At 43.7% G+C, this 22,113-nt stretch overlaps 1 protein-coding gene across 5 annotated transcripts in view; it reads right to left on the bottom strand.

The window, feature by feature from the left end:
• CSTPP1 (centriolar satellite-associated tubulin polyglutamylase complex regulator 1) overlaps positions 1-22,113 on the bottom strand; it is a 112,440-nt gene that overhangs the window by 35,784 nt on the left and 54,543 nt on the right. For all 5 annotated transcript variants that reach the window (XM_064462666.1, XM_064462668.1, XM_064462667.1 and 2 more), the window contains exons 4-8: positions 13,915-13,999; positions 8,353-8,438; positions 5,643-5,838; positions 3,624-3,733; positions 274-337 (exon numbers count right to left, since the gene is read on the bottom strand). In XM_064462666.1, the coding sequence (XP_064318736.1) occupies positions 274-337; positions 3,624-3,733; positions 5,643-5,838; positions 8,353-8,438; positions 13,915-13,999 (541 nt within the window). The remainder of the gene's footprint in view (positions 1-273; positions 338-3,623; positions 3,734-5,642; positions 5,839-8,352; positions 8,439-13,914; positions 14,000-22,113) is intronic.

Here is a 22,113-nt window from a genome sequence, read left to right as displayed (position 1 = left end):
AAAATTTCCCTATTCGTTAGAGGCTGCAGCTTCCTCTAGATCCCTCTCTGAGGCACACTTTCCCCCTCTGCTTCTGAAGCCTTTTCTAAGGATTTTGTTAGCTCCACCAAGGCACTCCAAAGAAAGCGTCCCTCTCTGCTCAGGCTGCTTTGTTAGCTCCTCTATTGTTTTATAGTGGAGCAAAGGAATAGGGTCAGTGTTTTAGTAAAGTCTTCCTTAGCATGCTACCTTTAATCTGTTGCTTTACCTCCTACTTTAGGCAACTCCACTTACAATTTATCAAGTTCCTGATCCATGGCAGGGTCCAGAAACAAGTCTCCCTTATCTGGCAAAGCCCCTGGAAAAAACAACCAAAGGAAGTATCAGAGCAGAGTTAGTAGCCACTCATTCTTAAAGAAAAGCACTCAAGCCATAGCAGCATCCAAAATCTGTCCTGACAGACAGAAAAGACTCTTCCTCATATCTATTAGAGAAATGGACACAATGCTGAGGATCATGGACAGATAAAGAATGGTGATCCATATTCTGTGTCCTTCACACTGGCTGTAGCTGAGCTCAGACTAAATGGGAGGCACACTCAGTAGTTTCACTTCTCAGAGAACTTCAAGAGCCCTAAGGATTGGCAGTTTCCATTCACTGCACCAAACTACTAAGTACTGACTGTCAGAGAGGTGACAGTCTGTCAGCTTTGGGCCTCTGCTAATTGCCCTGTAGAGTTACCGGTCCCACATGCTGTCGGAGCAATAGATATATTCTTGCCTGTGCCACAGCCTGAAGCATGCGCTATGCCACCCATGGAGATGCTCACCTCTGTGTCACCTGTCTTTCTTGTGATGCGCTGAGCCTGGGGATCAAAACACTCCACAGATATAAGACTATTGCTTTCCTTGCAGTTCAGGAAAGTCAGGCCTGACTCTGGTGCACATTAAGTGTAGAGGAGTTAAGTGTGGATGGACTGTGCTGTAGTGTTGCTTGCTGTCTGGCTGAGAGCATGCAAGGCTGGGCCAGGAATCAGGGACCACCTCTCAGCCTAAGGTCAGCATGCTCCTTTTCATGTCTGAATCCCTGTTCAGGATAAAGGATGTGGTGTACTTCAGGACTGGAAGAGCTGGCTGATCATCCTTGCGATTCTCTGAAAGGACACTAGCATCTCAGGAAGAGCCCAGAAAGGAAGACAGGGCTCTTAGGGGACCCCTCCTTCCCAATTCTGTAACAAACTCCACCTTGTACAGGGATCGTGGGAGGGTGTGATCAGCCAGCACAGAGATGACAGGAATCACCTACCACAGCCTGGATAGTGCCACTGCATACCAGGAAAAATACACTTGGTAATCTGTACCAACAGTCTGGTGAAGAATGCTCTTGTTTTTTAGGAGACCTGGGTGCTATACTGAGTACCTTAGGGTACTTCCCTTTGGGAAGAGGCTTTGTCTTGCCATGTGGGGTCACAAATCTGGCTTCTAGCCCTGGCACCTTGGTCTTGAAGGAGGGGTTGGAGAGCCACCTGCCTCACACAGGCAACCTGGCAGCAGTCATCAAAAACGTAGCAATAAGTGCCTAAAAATTAGGACCACATTAGACCAGAACTGACTCCCCCCACTTCCAGTTCTGGTCTTCCTCTCCTGCAAATGAACAGGAAAGCCTTTCACCAAAACACAGTGTCAGGAGGTCCAGTGAAGTGCCCCAGCCTGCTTGCTTTCATGGGCTCAATTAAAAGAATAAGCTTGACTTGTTTTCGCATTTGCAAAATGCACAGTGAGGTCTCTAGGGCACAAGAATTACTTGTGAGAATCAGTAAATAACACTTAAAGGATTCATGAATCAACACTGACACTGGAGTTAAGCTGTGGATTCCAGTCTGCCTGACAAACTCATCAGCGCTGCCCCAGCCTGAACCGGCTGCTCTAATCCCTACCCCTGTTCCTCAAGGAGGGGGCTTTACAAGACCAAAGAGAAGGCAGGCATCCTGACTGAATGTTCCTTTGCCTGAAACTGCCCTTGCTGAAGGGCTTTGGGGAGTTTGTGATCCCCTACAGACCAAAGACTATTGAAATCACCCTTTAGGAGAGATTAAAAGACACCAGGAAAAGAATCTTCCTTTCCTTGCCAAGATGCTGGCACCTGTCACAGATGTGGCTGCTGCCCCTCCTCCATGAGAGGCCTCGGCAGGAGGCTGGCAGAGGGCCAGGGGACAGGCCCACATTGATGAGAATGAAAACCCACATGCTTTGTGGATGGCACAATGGAAGCTGTGGGCAGGATTTTTTTTTTCTGCTCATCTGTTTTATTTGCACTTGACTAGAAGTGGATTTCGTAGAGCAAAGTTAAAAAAAAATATTTGCCTGGTGCAATCCAGGCATTACTTCCCCAGTAAATACATTGCTTCCTAAGCCTGTCTGCAGAGGGTATTGCAGGGCTGTATTCATGCACCTTTGATATATATAATCTCCATGTTGCTGGGTAGGCAGCCCTGCGCCATAGGAGCATTAGCAGCTTAAATGGTTTGCTCTAAGAAGGAGCTTAGCCAGGGAGGGGACACTTTGACACACACCTGTGCAAAAGAACAAGCTCCCAGGCAAGGTACACCTTTTCACCGAAGTTTGTCTTTGTAATATAGGCACTGGGAGATACTCAAGCCTAGACGTAGAGGGAGAGGATAGCTACCCAAAGCCAGAGAATGCCTACCCTTACCAGCCAGATGATTTCCTGAGTGGAGGTGAACAAAGATGAACGTTTGGGCCTCCACACATTTAAACATGTCTCCTGAGTACAGCCTTGTCAAACACAAAAAGCCATTTCTGTTCCCCTTTGCAAGAAGAAGAAGAGCAGAAGTGGGGCATATGGAGGTATTATGGAATTGTGAGTCTGAATTATGTATGAATTACATACTGTTCTTTGCCAATGAAACACTTTGTTTCCTTGCTCTGGAACAATATTGACCAGCACAACATGGAAACGAGCAGTGAGATGCGGCTTGGTAATTCTTCTGCTTCCCACAGCAGTCTGATACAGAATTTTGTAGCAGTTTGTGTTTTATGATACCACCAGATTTTCAGCAGGCTGGAGATTAATATACTACTGAGATCACACTGCCTTGAGGGAAGATAGGGAAGAGCTGGGAAAGAATGGGCTTTCAGTTTTTGAGCCAAGGAGACAGCAGAGATTTTCCCATTAGGTGTGTCTTGTTTTGCTTGTAGATGAGAGCCGTCACTTAAAATCTGTGGTAGAATGAAGGGTTGAAACGTAGGATGGGACATCAATTCAGTACTGTCAACAGCAGTCAGCCACCTTGTCTCCTGACCACCTCTGCCCAACCTTTATAGCCAAATATTTTAAAACAACACTTCTGCTAAAATGATCAGCTATTGAAGAGGTAAGACACTACTATCTTAGGGCAGCGTTTCATATCTAATTTTATCCCTGAAGAAGCTCCACAGCTTCAAGCAGACAGTAAGGTGCACTGTTACATTTTTAAAGTTTAATCCGTCAACAAAAAGATGAAAAACTTTCCCTCACTCTCTTCCTGACAGTGTAAAAACTGCGGCATAATTACAGAGGAAATTACACAGAAACACAGAATACCTGAAACTCTAGAGCTGCACAACTACTCACAGGAGTCTTACCTAGGGCTCTGTTGATCCCCTGATCCTTTGAAAGTGCCATAAGGAATCCATAGAAGGTCATTCGCTGTGCACTACTCAACATTTCCTTCATAAGAGCAGAAGGTGGACAGCTAGGAAAAGAGAGAAAAAGAAGTCATCTTGTCTTTTAAATTATCATCTTTTTTTTTCAAGACCCAGCTCAAACTGGGGAAATAAAGCCTTTTACCTGTTCTAACACTGTCAGGTTGTCCTGACTCAGTTTAAAACAAATAGCCACCAGCTTGCTTATTTAGTATTGCATCTGCTCCTCATTTGCCAAGCAAGGTGTTTAAGCTGGGGTACATCCCTAGGAGCAGACTCACCTGTTTCCATTCCAAGGACAGGGAGAAAAGCCTAGATTCATTGAGGCATACACATCCCAATTCTTAGCATATTCTTTCAAAAATCAACTGGGAAATCCTTTCTTTTAGAAGATGATAAATTTTCATGAGAGTTATTATATTGTTATCACACTTTTATCACCGACAGTCACCCAAGGGACAGGAAAACCTCTCTGACGATAACCTAAATATGTCAGAAAACAATATTTAGGTGGGGACTAAATTGACACGTCCCCTTCTTCTACACTCAACCCCTGGCCCCGAGTCTAAGCAATATCATCATAGTGATTCTTGCTCTTGCCTAATATTCCCTTAAAGGATTTCATAGAATCATAGAATCATTAAGGTTGGAAAAGACCTCTAAGATCATCAAGTCCAACTGCCAACCCAACACCTCTATGCCTCATAAACCATGCCCCCAAGTGACACATCTACATGTTTTTTTACACCTCCAGGGATGGTGGCTCCACCACCACCCTGGGCAGCCTGTTCCAATGCCTGACCACTCTCTCAGGAAAGATATTTTGCCTAATATCCAACCTAAACCTCCCCTGATGTAGCTTGAGGCCATTTCCTCTCGTCCTATCGCTAGTGTCTTGGGAGAAGAGACCAACACCCACCTCACTACAACCTTCTTTCAGGTAGTTGCGGAGACCGATAAGGTCTCATTTGTACCATTTCATGCAAAAAAAACCTGCCTCATAAAGAGGATGTGTTGAATAGACCGTGGTGTAGTGACACTCCTGGGAGATGCAGATGTGGGCTGGTGATCCCTCGGGCAAAGGTGGTTACCAAAGCATGGCTGAGCGTTAAGGTACTGGATGAAAGGCTGGGAATAGCACCCGTCGCAGTGCTGTGCAGAGCCTGACCTACCAGATGGGCTCACAGGATCCTTCCCATCTGAAGCTCTCAGGACGTACAGGGAATGCAGAGCTTTTCTTATTTAAAAGAATAAAACAGCTTGGCACCTCCATGCTTAGCTGTCTAGAGTACTGGACAGCAGTTCAGCAGTAGTTTTGTGGATCAGAAATTTGGATTCAGGCATGTAAAAGAGGAATCAGGTGGGCCTTGTGTCCTGAGTCTTTTAGCGAGCACATGTGCTCGCTACCTGCAAGAAACTCTGAAGAAAGTGTCTGTCAAAGCTATACAATAAGGACTGGTATTGCTCCATCCCCTGCTGAACTAAGGGTAGTCTTGTGCCTGGGATCTGTAACTGGAAACCAGCTCCATCACAGGCTCAGGTACAAACTAGCAGTGTGATCCTGTCTAGGTACTAAGGCTTCCAACTCCATCCACCCCAGTGTGCCTTTCCTATGCTTCAACACCCAAGAACACAACTGTACTTGTCTATCTCCTCTAGTTAACTCATGATGGTAGATGGACCACTCCTTGATGAAAGTGTCGTTGCAGAAGTGAGAAGGAAAGCAGACTCAAATAAATTAAAGAATTAGCTCAAACCCCATGTTTCTTAGGTCCATGAAATTGTTTCTCTCCTTTGGTTAAAGCAGTTCGGCTGTGCCCTCTCCCTTCACAGTTCTCCAATGAGATCTATTTGGGAGTTACAGCTCATTCAAAGTCCTGCATTCCTTCACAGCTCCAACCTTACAAAAGGTCTCCAGAGACACAGACTTCAAATCTGTGTTTTGGACTCCATTTGTACCTGTATTTTGATCTGTCACACAAGGACTCCAGGCACTGGTAGAAGAGAAATGCCTCTACCCCATCAAGCGGGCTGCAGTCATCTGGGAGTTGGCGCTGTCGATGTTGCCCAGAGGATGATGTTGGCACAATCACAGTATTTGGATTCTTACCAGCCAGTAGATCTTGGTAAATGACAGCCACACTTTCCAGGAATTCTGAAAAAACAGAAAGGGCTTAAAACTCAGGGCTATAACCAGCAAAGCATCCTCCTGGCCTACCAGACCTGGGCTTAAACTGTCATTCTCCACTCTGTGTTGTACATAGCACCAACAGGAAATAAGCACAACACTACGGCATTCTGCATATTCAGATCAGATATTATGCAAGTAGAAACAGCCATTTCCATACAAGTTGCTGGCTTCTTCCTGCCAGGATAATTATGAGAGGCCACTCACTCTGTTGAACGAGATTCTTCTCAAGTGAACAGATGCTAGCTAGCATGTGGACAAAACAGCAGACTGTGAAAGCTAATGTCGAACACAAAACCAGTTTGCAAAGTCTAAAGAGTTTTCCTTCTCCATCTCTTGCCACTGACTAAGAGCTCATCCAAATTGGGAACAAACTGCATGGAACTGCAACAGGAGCAAAGTCGAGGCTCCAAGCTGTTTCCCAGCTTGTCTCTGTGCTGCTCCAAAGTAAATATAACATGGGATCTAGAGGAAGGGCCAGGACAGGTCAGGGCTAGAGTTGGCAGAAAGCCTCTCCCCAGGCTCCTCATACTACCCATTGTTTACTGCAAGAGTCTAATTTTAAACAAGTTTGTTTATGGATGTGGTCAGCAGTTTACAAATCTAGATTCCATTTGGAGTGGTTTGCATGCGTGTGGGTTGGTGGGAGAGCGTATGACAGGCTGCGTGTGTGCATTGTGCCTGGGTGAACAGGACAGGGACGGGATGTTTGAGCGTGCGTACACAAGGGCAGGCTTGTGAGGGCTCCAGTGGCATTTAAGTCCCAAGTGAATGGAAGTGTAAGGCTGCGCATGCGGCGGGTAGAGACGAAGGGCAGGATGTCAGTGGGCCCTGAGGCTGTGCTGAGGTTCTGCAGCTCAGTGGAAATATTTGTTATAGCAGAGAAAAACTTTCCAAATGCATTTTCTGTCCCCAGCTAAAGGCATTACAAGCCAGGTTCTGCCCAACCCAAAATCACCATTTGGAACTGTTCTTCTTTGATGAATTATCATGGATAATGTTGCAATACGCGCAGGGGAGTTACAGGGGAAGTATATACAGAGAAGTACTGCGAAAAAGATTTTTGTATTAGGGACAGCAGCTGTCTCTTAACTGCTAGGAAGATGGGAACTGACAGGTTGGATCAGAGCAGGAGGCCACCCAAGTCTACTCCCTGACCCACACACTATGCTCCACTACAGCTTCTAGCCAGTGTCTTCCAGTATCCAAACCTGGCCCCTTTTGCCTGGTCGATGCCAATTATGAGCTAGGTCCATCAGAGGGAGCTATTTAAGCATGAGTGGGCAGAAATCCATGAGTTTATGTTGCCTTTAGAAAGTGCTCTGTGCTGGGAGATGAGTAAGTGGCACCCCAACAGTCCCCAGTGCTTGGGAGCGTATCTAACTTTGCTAAAGGAAATGCTTCCCTCTTTTTGCCCACTTAAGCAGTTCCCTGAATGAGATTCCCCGTCCTTAACCACATTTGGGGGGGGGGGGTGTAGGGCAAACAGGCCAATGGATTTTAAAGCAGTCTCCCTGTACAGAACAAGCACCTGAATGCTCATCCAAGTTTCTCCCCCTTGCATCCTGAACTTTAGTTTAAAAATAACTGGGGATTTTTACAGATATATATGTGTGGGTGAGCATATATAAATATAGACAGACACAAACTAACATTTGATTTGTACTTTTCCTGTCAAGAATTTTTAAAAAAGTACCCTGTCTAGTCAAAACTCAAACTGGGGGAGAGGGGTAGAACGTGAGAAATGACCAACAATATGAAGAAGGTAGATGGGGATTAACTGTTCACTTTCCCTTCCAACTAGGGTCTCTCAGACCAAACAAGAGAGGTGGTTCTTCATGGGACAGGCAGCAGACTTGTGCAACTCCTTGGCAACAGGTGTTGTGGAGGTTACAAGTTTATGTGATTTCAAGGGGAGGCTGGAGAAGTTCTTGGAAGAGGAGTCCACTGGAGGTTCCTAAATCCATGGGAACTAGAACCAGTTCGGAAACTCTTTGAGCTGAAACCAGCTCATAGTTGGGTGAGCATTAGGGAGAAGAATTGTATCCATTTGTCCAGTTCCTTTTCCTTTCAAGGCACCAGCTGGTGGGCTTTTCTTATCCTATCTCCAACAGGGACCAATACTTTAGAGGCAGAAATGCTGTATTAAAGAAAGGGAAAAAATGCTCCTAGTAAAAGTTAATTGTTAGGTGCTAACACACTCCAGATAAAGCTGGAAATTTATGTCTCAAGGCTAAGACAAATACATACTTAAACCATAACAGTTGCAGGTATCTTGTTATTCACAAAAATTTGGAACCTCCTTATGAAGCCTCCTAATCCTTTGGCATCAGTGATGCCTTTTGTCAGTAGATTCCATTATCTATACATTTTCTGTGAAAAAACATATCCTTACAAGTTTCAAAAAAGTGCAGGGATTGGGAAGCTGTGAAGTTGTAATGCTATACTAGTGGGTGAAGTCAGCAGCTTCCCAGCATTTACCTGAGTAGTAGAACTGGATCTGGAAAGCAAAAAGGAAATCGGAGAAAGACATCAGGCAATCCATAGCATCATCCATCAGCACAATCCTAGGATAAGATGAGAGAAACAGTTTAGCATCTATGAAAGAACTAAAGTCTGTAACCAGGAACCCCAGATCTGGAGAAGGTGCAGGTAGGGAGCGAGGTGCAACTGAGGACTGCTAGTGGCTTGGCCCAGTGTAAAAGGTTACGAGAGAGGAATAGGAACACCCACTGCTGCATGGATGCGGACACCCTAATACAAAATGAAGGCAGCTTAAGAACCTGCAGCCAGGAGAAGATCCTGAAAGTCAGTGCTATCGCACACTTCAGCTACAGTGCCAACAGAGCAGTGTGACATGGGTGTCAAGCATTCAGAGCCTGCTGGGTGTGATAGAGCGAACACTGGCATAAAAACTGCAAGGCTGGTTCACATGGCTATACAAAGAGTAAGTGTGCTACAGACAAGACAGTTACATGAGTATTAAACTGGTACAAGCATACCAAGACTTATGCTGTTCCTCTGTCTACCCAGTTGTTCATCAAACTGGGATATTTTCAGATTCATAAGGATAGCAACACTAATTTTCAATCTGTACCCAAACAAACTCCACTTGAGTACAGAGGAAATAACATTGCAACAACAATCAGCTTTCTAATTACAAACTATGAACATCCTATTCTCCCTTCCTGATGAATGAATTGGTCTCTTTTCATATCTGTCAGGTCTATCATTTGACCATCAGGTCAAATTTCATGGAAAATGAAGACTTCTTGGGCCAGGGACAATGTCTTCTTTCTCTCTGCTAAGCCTCAGGAGCATGTAGGGACCTACGTGCATCCCTATTTTGAAGCATACTTCATGAATATGGAAAGTATCAGCCACAGGCCATAAAGATGAAATATAAGGGATAGCAAAGCCCAACTCCTGTTTTCAGGAAAAAACTCTGGACTTCAAAAGTAAGCTAGGGCAAAAACATTCATAAAAATACAAACAAAACTAGTGCTCTTGTTACTGCCACTACATAAGGATGAAAAGGTCCGTCTCTGAGTAGGGAAAATCAGACTTGGACTGATCAGTGACAGCTCAGACAGGAAAACAGAAGGAAACACTCCACTTTGATGGGAAAAAGAAGAGTATTTGGACGATGCTAAAGAAAGGTAGTTGGTACTTCTTTTCAACTGTGTGCAGGTCTCCTGTCCCTGTACCGCCAGTATCTGGCAGATCATGTCATATGAGAAGGACTACCAGTTCATTATAGACAAAGTATGGGTCATGTCATAGGACCCTTTTGAACACAGGGCCAAATGTTGGTCCATGGACCAACTCACACAGCATCAATGGTCTAAAGACATTGCTGGGGAAACACTGTTCTGTCTCATGTAAAAGACTCCAGGGAGCTGTGTGGGAGGCTAACCTAGAAGAGATACAGGATCTTGCAAGACTTCCCCACCACTCAGACCAGTTCTGTTCACTGTGGCAAAATCAAACATGCTGAGCAGCTTGAATTAATTATCTCAAAGAAGAAAGACTGGGGCTAAGAGGGTCCCCAGGAGAAAAGCCAGTATTTAAAACAAAACCCTTTGAAGATGTCAGAGTGCTTCTGATTTATTTATTATGTTCCAGAAGCCTCCTCCTCCTCCTTCTGTCTATAGAAGCAGTAGCTTCAGTTCTTAATTCTCACTAATAAGCATGTTACTGAGATTGTCAGTGGCCACATCAAGGAAATGGCTTTGAAGCTGGCAGGCAGAGCATCTTCATCTCTCTGGCAATACTGCTCAGCCACTGGCATTTCCAACCACTACTTAAGCACTGGAAATGTGTTGGGCTACATCACTGATGAGCCGCACTCCCTCCTTTGAAGTGACAGTCTGTTTCCCAGATACCCTCAAAGCACAAGCTCCAAACCTTTTGTCAGTGCATTTCTCTATCCTGGAGATGCAGGAGAAAAACAGTGGAGAAGTTTTTTACATATTCATTATGTAGAGAGACAACGTTACAGCACCTTCATGACATCAACTCATTTCACCTGTTAAATCTAAAGCTACGGTCAATGGCTGTGCTCTGCAGCACCAAGTCCCAGTCTCATTCTCAGAGGAGAGAGCATGAGGAAGTAGGCAGACCCCTGAGAGTTTGCTGGACATCTCTTGCTGTTAAAGACAGCAAGGAGCCTCTAAGGAAGACTGTACAGCACATATGTAATGGAGCAGCATCTAAACAGAAGCAAGTGCACTTTGGTGCGGGGTTACTAACTCCACTTGGCCCAGGAGCCTGCACTCCGGAAATGTTAAGAAGTCTTTAAATCCAATACAACAATTTATGAGGAGATTGACTGCAGCTGGTTATTTCCCCACATAGCCAGCTGACAGAGCAGTCAGGAAAACTGGAGAGCATCATATGCAACATATCTGCTCCTCTTCTGTGAAGTATCTGGCAAGGAGAGAATCCTAGCCATGGCCCATAACCCAGACAACAGGACCAAAACTGAGGACAAAACCTGAAAGTCTGAACTGCAACTCAAAAGAATTCATCAGGTAGCTGATATTTCAAGGGATTATTTATTCATCCTTTCTTGTCCAAATTAGACTTTAAGCCCTCAGGGGCACAGGCTTATTTACAAAGTTAGTAGTCAGCACTCAATGAATAATGAAAATCAAGGAGAAACTTTGGAAAGGACTGAAAAAAGATGCCTACACTTGAGGGACTCTGGTAAAGGGCGTAGTGGTCTTTCAGGGTTCAAGTGGGTTTGGCTGGCAGGAAAGCCTTGCTGCTGTGCCAATGGGGAAACTCTATCATCTACTGATTGTGGTTAAAATCTCAGAAACCCAGACTAGACAGGATGTCCCCAGGACAAACTCTAGACCAGGCAAGTTGAAAGGACTTTTACTGTTCTCTGCTACCATTAAAGGCTAACTGACACAATCCGGCTTAAGGCCCAGCTGGCTCAAATGAGTCTTTAGGGACTTTGTTTACTGATACATGGAGGCAAAAATAAGCAGAACGTATAAAAAGGGCAACATCTGCACTCTCAGACAATCTTTTAACAACAGGGGTACAGACTTGCCAGCCCCACTTCCATTAGTACTGATCAGTGCAACATGAGCTCCCATACCACATAAAACAGCACAGGAGCTGTGAACCACTCAGCTGCCGCTACTCAAATGTGGGCAGCAAGTTCCTTGTGTTTCTGCTACTAGAGAAAAGTCAGTGCTCAGGTATGGAACTTGAAATCATGGCATCAAAATGGAAAAATCCCTTCATTTTCTGTCCTTCTGCAATTTCAAGATTCAGAAGGCCAAAAGGTGTCTCTGAAGTTCAAAGGTATCTCTGTAGATTAAAATCTTCCATCTGCTAATGGCTACAGCCCTTTGAAGAAAAAAACAAATCCAAGAAAGCTCACAGACACAGATAGCCTGGTTCTTTTTTGGGTACTACTTCTGCATTTCTGTGGCACCAGGAACAGAAAAATGGAGCGCTCTGGTGCTAATAAAACCTGTATTGTTGTAGCCTCTGTTCTTCTGCTCTGACATTTCCCGATCTTACTCCCAGTGTTTGTTATCAGTGCATAGCAACAGCTCCTGGATGAGTGAAGTGCACCATGCTGTGAGATCATCTCAGTCATGCAGCACTGAGACTACAGCTACAACTGCTCTCTTCCCAAGAGTGCCAAAAATCATACAGGTCCTGGCTGTATCAGTGAATGCTGTGGCTACTCCTGCCGCTAGTTTATTTAATTCCTTTCCCAAGCAAATTAGCAAGAAAACTGTTGGGGGTGCACAGACTGAAGAAGGAACAATGTCAGTGCATTTGCATGGGACATTCATGCTTTGCAAGGATTTGATCAACTGGTGCTGAAAGACAGCCTGCAGAGTTCACCTTTCTTACTGGCAGAGACCAAGGAGGGCAATGGGAAGCATAGACCAGAAAAAGGACAAAAGAGCGAGCAACAGTTGGAAGGAAAGAGTTTTTAGAAATACGACAAGTTTTATTAAAATTGTTCAACTAGATTAGCTTGTAACAGAATAATAGCAATGTGTTAAGTAAATCTCTAGCCAGCCAAAAGTAGGAGTGAGGTCATCCCCACCTGAGCCTGGGTGCCTCTGACAGAGATCTCATTTCTCTCCAACACCTGCTCCCAAAGCCTGCTTGTCTATCTCTACATCACACACACACCAGTGCAGCAGGCCCCTGAATGGGGCCTCTAGTTTACAACAGCCTTGTGGATTAAATTCCTTGACACAAATATCATAACATGTGTAGATATGCTGAAGACTCCTTTCATGCATCAGTACAAATTCCTGCTCAGCTCAGCTGGAACCCTATGAAATACACACGAGCACATGGGACTGGTGCTTTTGTACCTCCATGAAAGGAAGCAGCAGAAATATCCTTGCTACAGGGCTCGCATTCTTGCTTAAGTCTGGCATTGGAGGCCAAGCAACTGTAATCTGTGGAGCCCCAAAGGCCCACCAATGAGCTAGAGTGAAAAGTGGTGCTCAACTTTTAGTTTTAACTGAACCTCTTTAACTGCAGTTCAACTCAGATAACAGCACATAGGAACCAGGAAGAATCCAGAGAATCAGCCAAGTGGAAGTACTAGCAGGTGGATAACACTTCTCTCTTTCACTCTCCTTTCTTAATACAATTTTCATGGGACTTCGATGCTGAAGAAAGATGACAGAATAACAAATAGAAAATGAGGACCTTTTCATTATTGAGGCCATGAACAACATAAGCAGCAGCTAACATCCCAATTATGTTTCCAAATGTCATATCTAGGTCCATGAAAACAGTTACATTTCTGCTGAGATGGGGAGGAACGAGAGCATTTATTCAGTAACCTTGCTGTGATTATATACGCGCGCGCGCGCGTGTGTGTGTGTGTGTGTGTGTGTGTAGGCACATGCCTACTGAGATCTGAACTGACCCCCTACTCCAACAGATGCATACACCTTATTACATTTTCACAATCAGATAGTTAATAATCAACTGCCTGGGCTGGACTGGAACCAGCAAGCACTATCAGAAAAAATTCTATATCACATTATCAGTTCCATGAGCCATCTATTTGCTTTAGGCCTTGTCTAGATTAAAATAAAATTTCAAACAGATTAGCTACCATGTTCTTAGCTAATGTACTTTAAAACACTGGCAATCCTTCAGAGGTTAGTACCTTTTAAACACGATCAACCATAGGAAGCTGGGGCAGCGGCGAACACATTTTTAAAATGGTAAATGTTATTTAAAAATCACATCAGTTAAAAACACATTGGCTAACATTCTGTTATATGCAACTCATCTTCTGAATTTCGAGCCAGCAGCAGCATTCTGCACTGATATTTCAGTCCCTGTATACCTTAAATATACTTTATTTCTCATTACTAGAAAAACAACCTGTTCTTAACCTGTAAAAATGGTATCTCTTTTCCACAAAATTTTAAAAGCTGAAAGTCCCAGCCCACACCTTTACTAACAGATCTTGTTCCTAAGTCCGTGTATGTAAGACTGATCTTGCCTTACTTAAAATAGAGGATGAATACTCACCTTGCTGCTTTCTGAGCGAGTTCCATTGGGAAATCAGGGCAGAGCAGCTGCAGCAGGCAGTGGTATTCCTGTGCTGTCAGCAAATCTGCAGGAAAAGAGAGGTGAGAACATCATAATTCTTTCACAGGCTGTTCCCTCCCCTTGCTTCCTGTCTAGAAAAAAAAAACACTTCATATTCTAATTCTACTCTTAATTCAAGTAGACTGAGTACTAATGACAATACAACTGCCTTCCAGACACTCAGAACAGGGCTCTTCAGATGGAGTTTCCAGCAAAGACAGTCAGAAAGAGGCCTGATAAAGGGGAAATCCTATTGAAGAGTCTCCTGCAGAGAAACTGGTAACAGGTAGTGATTCAGTGTGAGAGAGGGGTAACCAAAACAGGGCAGTTTCAAGTGAGAACACAGTTTGGTTTGACTTGAATATAATCATGTGGAAAAAGGAATAATTTCAAAGTTGCTTAAATTTGCTGAAATTCACTGGCGCGGTGACATTTACCACAATAGGCCTGAAAACCATCCACAGAACATCTGGCAGCAGTAACAAAGGCAAACAAGGTTTTGAGGTTGTGTTTGGATGGCTACAGAGTATAAACCACAGACATTATTACTTTGGCATTCAGTAAGGCAGCTGGATGGTCTTTTCTGGAATAATGTATACAAATCTGGTCACTGCATTATAGGAAGAACAAAGACCCAAAAAACACAAGAAGACCAATCAAATGATTCATGTTTTAGAGAGCAGCTTTGTGAAAGACTGGTCAAGAAAGGCCTCTGTGGTTCAGCAGAAGGAGTCTAGGAGAAGTGATTCTTAGGGAAGCTTACAGGATCCCAAGGGAAGGGAATGGAAACATGTAAAAAAGCCCTACATGATTGTATGTTCATAGTCCAAAAGGCTGTGGACTGGAGTTAAGGAGAAGACTTGCTGAACAGCAACAATTTTGCAGTACTTCTATATACAGAAGAATGCAAAGTATGGAAGAGCGAGCCAGGGGTGGAAGCAGAGCCAAGCAGGGGGTGGGTGGGGGGCAGTCCAAAGGGCACAGGCATTAGGACTGAGGTACAGAGAATGAGTTCTTTTCCCACAGATACATCTTCCTTAGGCTCCTTCCTTAGCCTCCCATCCAAGTAATCAACCTCGTCCCAGATGACAGCCCCAACTTCTCCATATCTCCACAACTCCTCAACACCTGGCAGTTCGACAAAAGCGAGAGAAGGGGAAAATGCCACACATATGTCAGCTGTTTCAAGAGGCAGGTATGCAGTATCGAAGAGACATTTCACTGTGACGTCAAACCCGGCCAGATTAATACTTTCAGTGCTGACTAAAGAAGTACTGCAGGAGGACTGTCACCAAAATCAAGTTATAGACTTTTCCTTTACCTCATTATTATCCAAGGAAGTAGAGGAAAGAGAGGAGAGGCTTACTATTTTTCTCTTCCGTTCAGGAAACCCTATGGCTGAAAAACACTGTTGTCAGACTCTTTGACATCCATTATAGACACTCTCTAGGGTACCCTCCTTTACATTGCTCTTGGGAGGACTTTCTATCTCATGAAATGCCTTAGGTTTAGGGTCATGCTACGAAAAGGTTATTTTGCATTCTGAATGGAAAGATTTTGTTGTGTCTGGAGAAGCCAGAATCTGCAATCAGAAATCTGCTAGAAACACAAGCAAGTCCCAACCTGTGCAGAACTACAATACCATTGCAGGGATTTGTGCAACCCGTTCTACTGTAAGAATAAATACAGTAGAATCTCTATTCTTCCAAAATTTGAATGCTGAGCTGAATTAAATTTCTGCAACTGGACTGAAATGACTGATGTCTGGGAGAATATGGAGGGCACTGTAACTTTTTTATATTATCATTTCCTACTAAAACACAAATCAGAGTCTGCTCTCTATTGCAGGTACTACTTGGTCCTTCAGTCAGTGTATATTGAGTTTAGGTTAATGATGGTATCCAGCGGAATGGTGGGGCTTACTCCCACAATGTTACCTAATCAGTTCCTTGAATGCCATCAAAGAAGGTATCACCAAGTTTTATGTATAACTCCAAAAGGATATTATTGAAAAAGTCCCAGTTATCACGAGCAGGAAGATGCATATTTTTAACTGAATTTTCAGCTCACTATTCCTCTTTCATGACACAACAGAGAGGTTAGAAAATTTTCTTCTCTCTTATTTTGTTGGACCAACAGTCATTTACACCAATAGAGATTTTGGTCCTAAGTTCTTAAGAAAACTACCTGATCATGTAAGGTACATGCAAGTTTCATAAAATCATCTTCAACAGGCTCAGCATAGGAAGCAGGTTACAGGAAAACAGAGAAGTTGGGAATAAAAAGACTCTTTTTAAAAACCCTTTCTCATAATTGAAGAGGCCAGTCTGGCCCTCTTACAACTACTCTTCAAGGCTTTGTAAATCTAGCTTTGAATAATGCTGGGCATTAAACTTCTGATCTTCATCTAAAATGTCTACCTGTTGGTCTGAAAGAGTTACACCATTTAGAAGCTTTACGCAATACTCAATTTACATTTTTTATTTGCTTATGTTCGAATTCCTATTTATGGACCCTTACACCCCTTGCTCTCCACTATTTTTTCCTTTCATTTGTCAACAGATCATTATAATAACCCTTTCTTCATACTGTATCTTATTCAATATATTTAACTGATAACTATATTTTAATGTCTTTTACTATCTCTTAAAAGTCTTGTTTAATGTCTTTATCAATGATCCGAATGAGGGGATTGAGTGCGCCCTCAGTAAGTTTGCAGACAACACCAAGTTGGGTGGAAGTGCCGATCTGCTCGAGGGTAGGAAGGCTCTGCAGAGGGATCTGGACAAGCTGGATCGATGGGCTGAGGTCAATTGTGTGAGGTTTAACAAGGCCCAGTGCCGGGTCCTGCCCTTGGGTCACACCAACCCCATGCAACGCTACAGGCTTGGGGAAGAGTGACTGGAAAGCTGCCCAGTGGAAAAGGACATGGGGGTGTTGGCAAGAGTCTGAACACGAGCCAGCAGTGTGCTCAGGTGGGCAAGGCAGCCAACAGCATCCCGGCTTGTATCAGGAATATCGTGGCCAGCAGGAGCAGTGCACTGATCGTGCCCCTGTACACATCAGCATGGGTGAGGCCACACCTCAAATACTGTGTTCAGTTTTGGGCCCCTCAGTTCAAGAAGGACATTGAGTTGCTGGAGCGTGTCCAGAGAAGGGCAGCGAAGCTGGTGAAGGGTCTGGAGAACAAGTCTGAAATGGAGAGGTTGAGAGAACTGGGATTGTTTAGCCTGGAGAAGAGGAGGCTGAGGGGAGACCTTATCACTCTCCGCAACTACCTGAAAGGAGGTTGTAGTGAGGTGGGTGTTGGTCTCTTCTCCCAAGACACTAGTGATAGGACGAGAAGAAATGGCCTCAAGCTGCATCAGGGGAGGTTTAGATTGGATATTAGGAAAGAATTTCTTCACTGAAAGAGTGGTCAGGCATTGGAACAGGCTGCCCAGAGGGGTGGGGGAGTCACCACCCCTGGAGGTGTTTAAAAAATGTGTAGACGTGGCACTTCAGGGCATGGTTTATGAAGCACAGTAGTGTTGGGTTGGCAGTTGGACTTGATGATCTTAGAGGTCTTTTCCAACTTTAATGATTCTATGGTTCTATATTTATTTGAAGTTAAACCTGTTTAACTTGATCTTACCCTCTACATCCCACTCTACCAGTCCAGTCATATCTGTTGCTCTGCTTTGATCCCCTTTAGATTTTCACAGCGTGGTGTCCAGCAGTGTTCAAAGCACCCCTCATGGGTTCCGAACAGACAAGCTCTAGGAGGATAATGTGCCCGCTTTCAGCAGCCAAGCCCCTTTTCATTAATTCTGAATCTTAGCTTCCTCTTTCCTCCCCCTGAAGGTGAAGGAGTTTAAGGGGTTTTTGAAGGATAAGATTTCCTGAGAAAGTTTGATTTTGTCTGCAGTCCCTGTGAGGTTGCTAAATAAAGGAGCTTGAGAGGGTAACTGGACCCTAAGCAAGCAGTAGTTTTGAGGCATAAATAGAGAGCTCTCACTTGCTGGAAATACATACTTTTAAAATTTGTAATAATTTACACTGTCTTTTTCTCCTCCCTCTCCATATGAAGTCACAGCATCATCCTTACTCCTCCATCACAAAACAACATTGAGCAAAAGCAGAAGTCTGCCCAAAAAGACTTTGGGAAAAGGGTGGCAGAGATCCTTTCCAGCCAGCACATCAGAGGGTGAAGTTCATTGTCAACAGAAGTGGGATTAACTACAGTTTCAGTCTTTGAGCAAATGGTCTATTTATATGGGAACTGCACACACAGCTGAAGCAGTGCACAGAGGTTACCTCTCTAAAGAAAGAAGCTTTGCTTCTTATGCCTGGAGAAATGGTACCAAATTAGTCACTGAAGTACACAGGCAGACTCTTTTAGGCTGTAACACAACTCAGCCTGTAGACACCCCAGGCGCCTAACCAATAAATCAAATCAGTTTCTCAGACTACAGATGGGTACCTATTACGCAGGAAGGGGGATCACCGCAGACCTTGGGAGGTATCTACAGTTTGCTGTGATGGCTGTTTTCCTGTTCGCTACAGCAAGGTCAGTGAAGACCATGCAGAAAATTACATTTGCCCATGCACCATATTGTCTGCCAAGAGCTGCTTAGAATAAACAAGGGCAGTTTTGGTGCATGACCACATTGCTCCTTCCTGTCTCCAGGCCACAGCTGAGTAAATAGTGTTCAACACTGCATGATGAAGAAAGAAAGAAAAGAAGGAAAGTACGAGACAGAATGAGTGAAAACTGGAATCCACAACTGCCACTTTGGTTGCTACCACAAATTACTGTATCTCAAGTTCCAGGAAAAATGAAGCAAATCACAGAGAGTTTAAACCTGACCCCACAGCATAGGGCAGTGAGCTATATGCGCTCTCCTCCATGCTCTCGCAGTGGAACAAATTTGGTCGTACCACATGCTTAAGGATGATGGAGAGAGACTGATTGCAATCTGCGTGTTAACCATATTCATTTACAGCTGAAGGTAACATTTTGCTCTTCTACTGCAAAGCAGCTAATAACAAATTGCAAAGTGAATTTAGAACAGCGGTGCACTAAGAAGGAGGTGAGAGGCTTAATAAAGTAAGTACAGAAAGTAAAGTGGTATGGCCAGAGTTGCGCAGGACGTACTTCAACCATTCAGTCACTATTTTTGCTGTACTGGTCTTCAAACTCCTGCCCAGCCCCTACTGTTGCTGCTGCTGTGCCACTAGCAAAATCCTGACTCTTCCCTACAGATCTCACCATCTGCGAACACTTTATTGTCTTTTAGTGCCTGAGGCACTCTTCCTCATGTTTCAGAGGCATAATGGAGAAGGAAGTTAATCCACACAGTTCAGTCTCAGAAAAAAACCCACTGCTTTCTGGATAAAAATGGCCTACCTTTGAGAAACATAAAGGCAGCTGCTTTGTGTTTCCCTGGCGTTTAAAACACATATTGTTTTTACCAGCTTTGGTTCTGGTTTGCATGTGGCTGACAGATAACAACTGACGCAAAGTGATGCAAACTCTAGGAATGCTAAATGATGCATTTATGCTGTTGTCAGTGTCGTGAGTGAAGTGTAGACACACCTGAGCTGTCTTCAAGCTAGTTATATTTCATACCAACAGCAGCCTAGCCACAGAAGCCTGGAGCTCAGTGAAGGCTGTAAAATCTACCCAGGAAGCCAATAAATATTTAGGACTTAGCCTGAATTGCAGTCATTCCTGCTGTATCTATGCTGCTTTCGGCACAAGAAATAGCTATCTACAATGCTGTCACAATGTTGTGACAGCTATAGATATGACCAAAGCAGCAGGAGAATATTTACTGCAGTTGGTGTATGAAATCTGCCCCCAAAAGCCACATTAGTAGCTTCCCAGAAACACGAGGATTGCCTTGATGACTATACATTGAAGTTCCCTATTCCCATTACCTTTTTATGTACAACCACTATCCAACCAGGCCAGAGCCCTGGGCAATGTAGCCTTCCCCTCTGGATTATGGTAGGACACACAATTTCCACAGGTTGCTTTTCTACCGCAGTCATGAAGTCATTCAAGAGTCATAAAGTCACAGAGCTGTAAATCAGTTTCCTGGAAATATAACAGAGAACAGTCTGATTTTTTTTCTTTTAATGTTGGGAGAGTCTTTAATGGCCTTTAGTTTTTTAATGTTTCTGTTATGAGTATCACATCCTTGGGATTCTCTCTATATCCATGCAAGCTTACAACCTTGTAGAAAAGAACAAAAACAAACAAAAGCCCCTAAAAATATAAGTCTAGGTGCTCTTGTGCTGTCTATAGGAGCTGCAATTTTACAAAAAACTGAATATAAACACGGGTATTGATAATACTGCAACTTCACACCTCACACCTGGCTGTTAGGTAATGCTCTGCACATGCCTTGTTCATAAGGTACCTGTAGCCTAATTTCCTCACCTTTCCATATATCTAGTGCTAATAACAAACAGAAAAGTAAGAATTCTAGGAAAATTAATCCATGCATAGAACCTAAACAGTGATATACAGCTGCATAAACCACCCATTTCTTCCTCATAAAACTTTCTACTGAAAAAAAAAATCTTCCTTTTCAGTTAATAATATATAAAATTTTTATATTGGGAGATTTTATGACCTATCATGAATAAGGTCTGCTCCTCTTACTTGAGAGAGGTGGAGAGGGAGAGCAGAACCTCCCCTCCTCAGCAGAGGTAAACTGTTAAATAGGCTCAGGTAATACTTGCCTAAGATGTTTTAATTCTTAAAGTCCAGGATGTAGGCAAGGCATTGTCATAGGATTAATGATCCTCCTAATTAAAAGTAGGTTTGGCTTTACTAGCTGTACTTGCTCCACACCTGCTAAGACCGTTCATGAAGACTGTGTTATCAGACATACTCTTAAGACAGAACTTTTGGCATCCTTACTATCCAAGCAGGGAGATGAGTTCAGGTTATTCACAGACCCCATCTGCTCTTTCCACTGATACCATTTAGGTCCTCCCAGAAAGGATCCCAGGGCGTCCTCAGGAAAGGACCCCAGAAGACTTTGTCTGACGTGACAGCAAAAGCAGACTTTCACTAACCCTAACTGCTAACCCTAACCTTAGGTAACTTCAGAGTAACTGAAGAATGCTCAGAGTTGCCAGAGTTTGGCTCCTGGGAGCAAGTTGTTCCAGGAGGGGACCTGCAGCACTAGGTGCTCCCTGGATTGCCTCTCCTGACCTATGAGAATACTAGCAAAATCCTGCCAGATGTAAGGGTGCTCCTGCAGGGAAGTAGTCTTCACAAGCAAGATGTTTTGCACTCTACAAAAGGAACATGGCTGCAAACAGCAGACCTAGGTAGGTGACTCCTGTCGACAACAGGTAGAAAAGACTCGGCTTACGATGTGAAAAAGCAAAGCGTGACAGCGATTTAGTGAGATTTGCCTGGAACAACCTGTGTCAGACTCAGGACAAATATAGTGGAGAGTTGAGCAGACTGACCTAAAGATTTGTTGGGGGAGTGCTGCAAGAGAGAACAGTCAGAGGGGATTAGTACTGTGGCTGAGCAGAATGCTAGTTTTGAGACTCTCAGGTAAGAAGGAAAAAGATTCAGCTGCAGCTGATGTGAAGAATGAATTCATTTGTTCTGGAGAGAATCCGGACATTTCTAATGAACAGTAAATTCACTGAAAAGCAGGCTTTTTATGGTGAAAGCTCCAGTAACGCCATATTTTGAGTGAGCTAAAGGTTTTCTAAAGAGTAGAATCCTGTAGATGGTGTGATTGTTTTTCTGTCCTTTGATCTTGGGCCCTTTTATCGATAAACCACTTCCCAGATTAACAAAAACAAAAACTGAATTTATACAGAACTGCTCCAATTCTATCTCCAATATCCAGAATCTTGCTGTTTATACAAACTTTAATCACCCTCTAGTTCCTTTCAAATTCCCCAAAATTATCCCGCAGTACCAAATGTTTCATGTGGCAGCATTACTTCAGCTTTTAGTGAATATCATTCAGGGCAGGATGAGCTGTGCCAAAGGTACAGTCCAAGGCTATCATCTGGCATGCTTATGTGGCTAGTGTGGCACATCCACAAACTGAAAAATTTAAACCTTCATTAGAGAAATAAAAATACGTTCTCAGCTCTCATGACTGTAAAGAAAAC

This window comes from Phalacrocorax carbo, chromosome 10 (assembly GCF_963921805.1).
Source record: "Phalacrocorax carbo chromosome 10, bPhaCar2.1, whole genome shotgun sequence".
Taxonomy (NCBI): Eukaryota; Metazoa; Chordata; class Aves; order Suliformes; family Phalacrocoracidae; genus Phalacrocorax; species Phalacrocorax carbo.
Note: the sequence above shows the minus strand (reverse complement) of the source record. Positions and strands in the feature narration are given on the sequence as shown.